Below are 9,556 nucleotides of genomic sequence, written 5' to 3'. Positions count from 1 at the left end.
ATAGCTAAAAAAAAGGAAACTTCAAAAAGACAGAACGAGAAATAAAGAAAAGCAAACGCAAAAGGGCAACACTGACCAGTCGTCCTTCTAACTTTGTAGTAATTCCTTTGAGCTAGTTTAGCACCTGTGCATATACACACACATGTAACATGCTCATACAGAAATTCTTTTCTCTCGTTCCAGCGGAAGACAAAAAATTGGAAAAGTAGGCAACACGCGCCAAATGCGCGCATACATATACAGACAGCCATTCCCACAAATGCCGCGTAGCTAACGCATCAACGTATAAACAACCCACACGAGGGGGTACACATTTTTGTGAAATGCTTCCCCTCTGAGTCTGCAACACCTGCAGGCAAAATATGATGTGCATGTGCATTCCCCTCCCCTTTTTTTTTATAGCCTTGTAAATGAGCTAGCCCAATCTAAAAAGAACATCAAGAAAATACAAAATTATGGAGCAAAGGAGAGAAGCGCGGACAGTTCCATTCATAAAGATGATGTCAATCAAAAGGTAGAAAAGTTAGTTATCACATCAGCTGGTTCCAGGCGAAATGAAAGCGAGAAGGACAAATGGTGCAGCTTTAGGCAGAAGAAGAACAATGCCAAGAAAGGTTCGCCCAGCTTGTCCCAAAAATATAAAAAAACTACGTTCGATTTTAGCAAAGATAGTAAGGCAATCAAATGGGACCCCCCCACCAGCGATAAGTTCGATTTGTCCAGCGTCAAAGAAAATGAACTTTTCCAAAGGATTTTTAAAACGGTTGAAAGAGAAAATATAAAAAGTAAGAATGAAAAATTAAAAAGCAAAAGTGAAAAACTGAAACATTTGAAAAACAATTTAGGGAACCAAAATGAACATGTAAAAAGCAAAAATGTGAATGAAGAAAATAAAGACCAACAAACAGAATTAATAAGCAAATTTAGGAAAGTTTTGAGTGATAAGAAGAAGACATATGCTACTTTGAAAATCAGGACTAGAAGTTTTGGGAAGGAACACGCGTCCTTTTCCCCCTTTCCCGACAACGCTGTCGAATGCTATAACATGCACTACAGTCGTAAAGGCGAAAGTTGTAAAAACGGTTTATGGGGCGAAGTTGATGAGAAAACCGAAGAAAGGGAGAAAAGAAAAGAGCATACGAAAATACAAAGGATGGAACACCCATACCAAAATGGCCAAGACAGAATCGCAAAAGGGACAGCCCACAGGAGTAGCCACAACCAGAAAGGATGTTCCTCCAGCAAGATTAATCAAAATGATTTAATAAATGCAGAACGAGGAAATACTTCCCATTATTTCACTAAACGGTGTAATGCACCCCGACAAAAGGGGCACCGAAATGAAGACACTTACCGCCAATTTGAAAACCGATCCGTTATGGAAGAGGAAACTTCTCTGAAAGGCAAAAAATTGCCACCCAATTGGGAGGCAAAAAGCAGTCGTAGTAGCAGTAGTGGCAATAAGTCACAAGGTCAATATTACATACGCTCTTGTAGCAGCAATTTTTCTGTGCCAAGTAGTAATAATTACAAAAAATGTAAAAACAGCCTCAGCGCTGCTAAGCAAAAGGACAAAATGTGCGAACAAGTCAATGACGACAGAAGAGGTAGAAGGGGACGTAAAGACAATCATGGGAAAAAAAAAGAAAAAAAATCAGCCAACACTCGGGATAACAAATTATGTAATCATAAAAATAAACGTAGTCATACCTGTAGGTACATTTTTCGAAATGCTTATACACTCCCCAGAAGGGTATCAAAATACAAGTCACTCCATCGCAGACTGCATTTAATTGACGATCCAATGGGGGGACATCATTTCCCCAAATGTGACAACTCCTTCGGTAAGAAATTCCAATTCTTAGTGGTAAAAAAGAAGAGGAAAAAAATAAACATGACAATTTTTGCCAAAACGAAGATAGAAAAGCATATGCATGCAACAAGTGGAGGAATTCATACACTCCAAGAGAAGTCTCCGAACTCCCGAAGTGAATATGCCAACAGCGTAAAGGAGGACTGCCATAGCTACTCACCAATTAGGTCCATTGAACACACTAGAGAAAACTCAAACGGTTGCAAAGGTGATCAATTTTACCACAACATGGTTACATCGTGTGAGAGCGAATTGAAGAACCACGAAGATAATTCCAATAATGAGGATGAAAAGAACTCAAGCCACTTTAAAGAAAACAACAAAAGTAGCCTCGCTGAAAAAGGCTTGCATAACATGAGCGATTATGGAATATTCCCTCATAATAATAGTGACACACATAGGGATAGATTAAGCACAAATGGCAAAGAAGGTGATCAAATGCACGAAATGAAAGCCAAAGTGTGTGCCCTTAAAGATGAAGACAAAGCACAAAACACATGTATTGACTCTAAAAGGTGGAAAAACATGGGGGAAAGTAAAATAAAAATACAAGATAGAATAATTGAAAAGGAACGGATTTCATTTAATTGTGCACCAAAAAAAGAAGCAAACTTAAACAACTCGAACGGCGAAATTGCGGATCTGTTAAGTCATGCAACGGGAAACACAATAAGCAGAAGCAACACCACAAGTAACACCCCCTATGAAAGAGTACTTGGTGGAGACTTCGATGAACCAACTGAGAAGTTAAGAAGAGGGAACAACTCCATTATGGGCCATAGCATAGTAGCAGAAAGAGGCACAGATGATCTATGGAAAAACTCCAATCCAGTTAAGCTAAACAGAAAAGGGTCCGAATTGCCACATAAGGGGGAAAACATAGAGCTTGGAAAGCAACGCAAAAAAGGAAGTGCAAATTGTATAAGTACTGACCTGCATGATGACACGCACAGCGATGTGCACACTGATCAACAAGGCAACAACCATGGAAAGGAACATATCCTCCAAGAAATACTATCCTTCTACACTCGATATAAAAATAAACTGAACTTTCTCCTGCAGGAGGAATATAATTATTTATGCAGGTTGAGGGACTACGTTAGAAAAAATGCTCAAGAATCAGAAGAAGTGAAGAATGGTGATTCAGCCAAGGGCACTTCCACACATGAGTGTTGCGAAAGAGACAACGTATTAATTAACGAACTTGTGCACCAGATAAATAACTGCATATCGGAAAAAAATAAGTTACACAATTCGTGCGATGAGGAAGAAGTTTCAACAAATCAGATTAAAAAACGCGATTGCAGAAAAGGAAAAGAAAATTTTATGTATCATCTATACAAAGACGACGCAGATGTGCACAAAATTTGTGTTCAAACAAACAAAAGAATTAAGCGAATTGAATATTATCTAAATCAAAGTGAGAAAAAATGTTTGGGAAAAAACAATAGCATCACTAAGAGAGAAGCTCCTCCCTTTGTGAAAAGTTCATCAAGCGATCGTTCCTCAAATAAGAGCGAACTTTTTTGCAAAGACAGTTCGGTAGAAAGTAACAAACCTGATTGTCCTTTTCGACGCGCAGACATGACCAATCTGCGTAATCGTGGGGAAGAAATGAACCACATGAGGTTAAGAAAAAGAAACTCCCCTTCTTGGAGGGGCTCAATAATGACAAAAAGGCGAATGAGCAAAAAAGATTCCATTTGTGCAGCAATGAATAAAAAAGTACTTGTGCGAAAAAAAGGAAGTTTCGAGAAAGGCCATTGTTCAAAAACACATTTTAAATACGAACTGCTCTACAGAATTAAGGTGTCTAAATATCTCCTACACAATTGGACAAAATTGGGAGGACATTATAGCGCCAGTTCGAATTATCTCTTAAGGAGCTTAAAATGTGCAGCAGCAAATGGCTTTCACCTTTATGATAAAAATGAATTGCACTTTAAAGGGTCTCTTTGTCTTTTCAATTACAAGCCATGTTTGCACCACTTCAAAGCTAACACCTTTTATTGCTACTTTTTGTGTGAGAAAGAAAGAGGCAATTTTCGTAAAAGGCTTAGCAATGCACCCAATCGAGCAATAGATCCAATTTATGAACATGCACAAAATTTTGATCAAAGAGAATGCAGCAATTATTTAAATTGTACAGATGGGTACAAAGTTGGGAAAAACAATAAGACATATTGGAATGTCCCAAGGGATAGGGAAAATAAAGAGAGAAAAATATTCACTTTGCCGACCCCAATTTGTGAACACAATTTTCTTGTAACAAGAACGAACTCGAACTGTAGCCACATCAGTTGTAGCCCTTTCTGTGGAGGGGAATCGCTTACCTATACGGATTTTACTGGCAGTATGATGAAGCACGCTATTAATAGTATCCCCTGCAGTGGGGGGAAATATATCACTAAGAAAGAGAGTGATAGTTTCGCTTCCACCAATTTGAGGTGGAATCAGAAAAGCACACCTGATTTATGTGGCACCACGTGGAGAGGAAAACGCAACACAGAAGAAGGAGCCACATGCGAGAGTTCTACTCACCGAATGACTAACTCCAAGTGGGCTACTTCGACATCATCATATATTACACAAACGGGGGGAAAAAACAAGCCCCTCAAAAATGATACCCCCACGAGTAGCTCACTGCATCACGTGAACATAAATTTAAACCCAGCCAATGTTTGTTACGTAAGTCCTAATTTGTTAAGCGATAAAGACAAGCGCGAACAATTGTATGATAATACTGAAGGAAGAAAAGGTTGCATGCAGTCCCTTAACTCAATAAAATCGTTGGGCATTAAAAACGGGTCTACTTTAAATGGTAAACTTATATGTGAGCAAAATTATCCGTTTGAAAAACACCTCACGCGATTAAGTCACCACATAGGAGGTTCAAAAAAGAAGAATTTTGCTTCAACAAATGAAAACAATTATCTGACAAATTCGATCCCTGTAGAACAGCTCAGTGCGCATTTTAACGTGAGTGATAAGTGTAGAAGCGGGGGGGAGAATGCAGAATGGTTGAGCTTCCCAAACGGGGGATGCACCACGGAGTATCCCCCACGAAGCGAATGCTACATCAATGTTTACGAAAACAATTGTGATACGAATGACAGCTTGGAGAAAAGAAAAAATATGTACCAGCTAAACTGCTCATACGACAATATTGTAAATTCACTGTGCACAAGCAGAGGAAAAATTGCACAAGGAAATGTTGGAACGAACAAAAATTGCAAAAAAGAGGGAAAATACAAAAAAGGGGAAAAATACAAAAAAGAGGAAAAACACAAAAAAGAGGAAAAATACAAAAAACAGTCCAATGTAATTAACGATGAAGAAGGTCAAAATGGAAATGACAATCTGTCCAAGTTATTGGTAGACAATTTTAACGAAGTGCGTGAACACAATAGGGATAGCAACACCCCCAGTAGGAGGAACGATAAATGCCAGTTAGTCCCCCAAGTGGGGAACAACATTCCACGTGAGAATTTTAATGTAAACAAATCGGATTGCAGCGCTACGGCTGATGCAATGGAGAAGCACTATGTAGACTTGCTCACCAATGGTGACAATCACTCAAGGTATATAGGAGCAAAATTAAAAAAAAAAAAACAAAAAACAAATAACATTCCACATGCTGAGAGGGACGAAAATGAAAACACGCCAATTCAAAACGTACACTGGTTCGAGAAGGAAAAAAAAAAAGGGAACTCCCCAGAAAAGGAGCTAACACAGGGTGAGACACATGCAACGCAAATGCATCATATCGGAAGAGACCGCAAAGGAGTTGGCGCCGCGATATGCTCCGCACGAAGTGGTCAACAGAATGGACAGTTAAGTCCTCCTTCCGATGCAACAAACTGTAACTATAAAAGGGAAAATCACGATCTGGACAAAAATTTTAATTTTGAAAAAAGGGAAAGTTACGATTTCTTCGATAATGAGGTGGATACATTCGACAGAGTCATGCGGGAAGAAAATTCCAAACCGTTAAACACTCATCGGGGCGTAAGCCAAAATGAGATAAAGGCAAAATGGCAGGAACTAAAAAGGGGTGATTATAATCCAGAGGAATACTCAAATTTCACCAATTCGTTAAACGGAAAGAGGGAGGAAAATTATTTTTTCACTTCATGCAACGAAAAACACAATTTGAGAAAATTAAAATATGATATCAGCGAGCATATATACGGAGACACGCCTCTTAATTGGAACCCGTCCTCGAGCACCCCCCAAAAGGGGACAATTCACGCAAAGGAATATACGACGCAAAAAGAAGACTCCCCACGGATGGTCAAACATGGCGAGAGAGGCAGCGTCCTCATGAGTGATGACAATACAGTCAAGACAGAGTATAACGAAAAAATAAACGACCATTTTAACCAATCCCATTTTAGCGATTTTTACAACTCGAACAGTTTTTCTCAAAGCTTCAATTTTACAGACCAGGATTGGGCCGTAAGAGGAAACAGCAACTGCGATAGTATCTCCCAGAATTTTATTAACACAAATAAGTTAGATCAAATTATTGAGAAAATAAAAAAATGGAATGAACAAATTTCAAACGATGTAAACTATATACAATGCCTATTTTGTGATAAGTATTTATTCAAAGTAGAAAATCATCACGATATGGACATACTGAACTCTTCGATAAACGAATCCATCAGGAGAGAAAAATATACTTGTGCCATCTGCAAACATAAAATAAAAACGCTAAGTAAATACAACGATGAGGTAAAAATTGGAGAGCAGGTTGACACACAGAAGGGGGAGTATTTTGAAGGCAAGTTAATGGATGGTAAAAAATATATATCTCACAATGCAGAGGGTGTAGTAGACTTTTTAAAAACGGAAAAATTAGAAAATTCACTTGACATCACTTGCTCTGGGAGCAATAAAATTCCCACCTCCATCCCAACGGACGCATCGCTAAGCAGTGATGTTCTTAAAAAGGGTGCCTACCACAGCGGAAGAAAAAGTGAAAGTGGAAATGCCCTCCGTGAAAACTGCCCTTTTGCTGCAAACTGCGGAATTGATGACCCTCCCCAGTTTGCTAAGGGTGGCCCCGAAAAGCAAGCGCATTCTTTTCACAACAGAAATTTAAGTTACCCCCGCGGTTTTGCCATTTTTGATGACACGGCTGGGAACGGTCCGCGTGGCAGCAACATGGATTCGGGCCTCTTCCATTTCGAGGAGGTCCACCCTAAAAGCGGCAGAGACAGCGACAGCGGCGAAGCTATTGACAGCAAAAGCACGGGAAGCAGTGGCGAAAACCTTATGCACACCTGCTCGGTAGACAACGAAATGACAATACAGGAACGGGGTAAATTCGACCAGATGGACGCAACTGAAGGACGCCAATTTGAACATACACATGGTGATGAGGATGATAATGATGATGAGGATGATAATGAGGATGAGGATGCTAATGAGGATGATGATGCAGATGAGCAGGGTGACGCAGAACGCGGTGGAGTTACCTATAAAAAGGGACAAAACAGATGGTGAAAATTGGACGAACGGAAATGGTGCAAATGTGGAGAAAAAAAAAAAACGAAAGAGACACAACTAAAGGGTGCGAAAAAAAAAGGCAAACATTAAAAAAAAGCTGTTCCGAGAACGAGAACAATATCTATTTGGATGGCAGGTTGGATGGCGTGCACTACTTGGTCCAAAGGAATTTTTCAAACCCGAAAAACATTCAATTAAGCAACATGCGTGTCAGAAATGGCTTCCCAACGGAATTGCCAAACTGTAGAGACGATTCGGGCAGTAAACTTAGCAACGAATTTAAAAAAAAAAAAAAATAATAATAACTCGCTCCATTCCTTATGGGTGCAAAAAAACGTAAAAGCGTATCGGCATTTAAGTGGCACAAACTGGTGCCTGAGAAAGTACCATTTAAGAGAGGATAATTTATTTATCTCGTTCAGTGAGGACTATTCGCCGTTTGGTGATCACGTCCATGAATCCATGCGGGACCAGATAAAAAGCGGCACAATTTAGCAAAAAAAAAGAGCCTTTGCCGGAAAGGCGATTCACAAGTGATGGATGGCCAACCCAACCAAGACCAACCTTCACAACCACATTTAAATGGCCCACAGGAAACACAACCGAACGAACAGCACGCTTTCGTTTAAAGAGCCCCACCTGAAGCAGTAATTTAGGCACCAAAATGTTGTCTATTTTTTTTTTTTTTTTTATTCCTACGTAGTAACAAAGCGCAGTTTCTTATTAAAGAATGATTCACAAAGAAGGGGGAGTAGCCCTCAAAAATGACACTTTATAACTATAAAAACTTTGCCCACATGTAGGCATACATGCACACACATTTTAACACGAGCGAATGAAACTAGTATAAAAATCACGAATTTGCTCATCCGTTTGCGCGAGGTCGGTCCAGGATAATTACAAAATGAGCATATCCTCATTAAGCACAGAGTACATAATTTTCACAAAAATTTTTATCTTGAATTGATCCTCCATAAGTTTAATCATTTCTGAAAATGTTACATCCTCTTTCAAAATATTTGTTAACCCTTTGTGATCCATTTTTTCTATGTACTCACTTAATATGCAGAAAGATTGCACCTTTTTTTGCAAAAAGTCGTCATGCTTCTCATCGTCATGCTCCTCATCGCCATGCTCTTTACCGTCATGCTCTACACCGCCATACTCTTCACGGGCAGCCCCTTCTCGTTTCATAGCATTTCCTTTTGTGCTGCCCAACTGGCTTCCCTTTTGCATAGAAGCGTTACCTCCATTTTGTCCCAATTCATTAGCGGAACGCCCAAAGTGATTGACAAAAAACCAGCCATGAATGTCAAACTGGTTTGCGTTCGAGCATCGCTTCGATTTATATATCAATATGTTTACGCATATAAGTGAAGCGAATTTTTCTAAGATCAGTTTGACCGGTTCTGGGATAACTTCATCAGACTTAATAAACAAAAATGAAAAGGAAAAACCTTTACATAAAACAAAGTTGTCAATTTTAGTTTCTTTATGATAATAACTCTTTTTAATAATGTACACATTTGGGTGGCAACTCCTCAAATGATCTAAATTAAGGAGTAAATATTTGCTTAAAAATATGTGCTCATTTAAAATGTACGATGTGTAGTTAATTAGCTGGCTTATGGACCTGTTAAAATATATATACTTAAAAATATCTTTAAGTTCCACACGATTTAGCATTTTGTCAACGTTGATTTTGTTTTCATCATAGAATAGGGGCAAATAATGAGACAACACTTCTTCGTCCAGGTTCAACTGCCCTACTGTTGTAGTTACATTACCTCCAATTAATTTGTTACACAAGTTAATTAAGAGCTCTTTAAAATATATACTCTCCGACACTAAGTCATTGTAGCTGTTCAACTCTACTATCGCTGTGCAATTTCCCCTTGACGATAAGCAGTAGTACCCTTCTGTTAATTTCACCTCCCTTTCGTAACTTTCATTAAAATTTTGAAAAATATAATCTACACTTCTCTCAATGTTATACCCATTTTTGTTCAGAATATTTTTACATATGCCTACTGACAGGTTTGTGATTTTTCGGAGGTCTTTAATTTTTTTTAGATCTTCACTGGATAGCGCCGATTTGACGCTGCTGAACCGCCCTTTCCTTATCGCCCATTTGAAGCGGTTTAGGCATTCAAACTGAGGCATCATCAT

General features: G+C 38.9%; 2 protein-coding genes across 2 annotated transcripts; one reads left to right on the top strand and one right to left on the bottom strand.

The window, feature by feature from the left end:
• Nucleotides 1-149: 149 nt before the first annotated feature.
• Nucleotides 150-7,384, top strand: PCYB_127240 (hypothetical protein; the record flags this gene model as incomplete). Its single annotated transcript, XM_004224058.1, has 2 exons — nucleotides 150-205; nucleotides 403-7,384. The coding sequence occupies 2 exons, from the start codon at nucleotides 150-152 to the stop codon at nucleotides 7,382-7,384; spliced, it is 7,038 nt and encodes a 2,345-aa protein (XP_004224106.1).
• Nucleotides 7,385-8,284: 900 nt separating this feature from the next.
• PCYB_127230 (hypothetical protein) lies at nucleotides 8,285-9,556 on the bottom strand (the record flags this gene model as incomplete). The annotated part of the gene is made up of 1 exon (XM_004224057.1): nucleotides 8,285-9,556. One exon carries the CDS (start codon nucleotides 9,554-9,556, stop codon nucleotides 8,285-8,287), a length of 1,272 nt encoding a protein of 423 aa, XP_004224105.1.

Source organism: Plasmodium cynomolgi, chromosome 12 (genome assembly GCF_000321355.1).
Source record: "Plasmodium cynomolgi strain B DNA, chromosome 12, whole genome shotgun sequence".
Lineage (NCBI taxonomy): Eukaryota > Apicomplexa > Aconoidasida > Haemosporida > Plasmodiidae > Plasmodium > Plasmodium cynomolgi.
The sequence above is the reverse complement of the archived record's forward strand: the minus strand, read 5'-3'. Positions and strand labels throughout refer to the sequence as shown.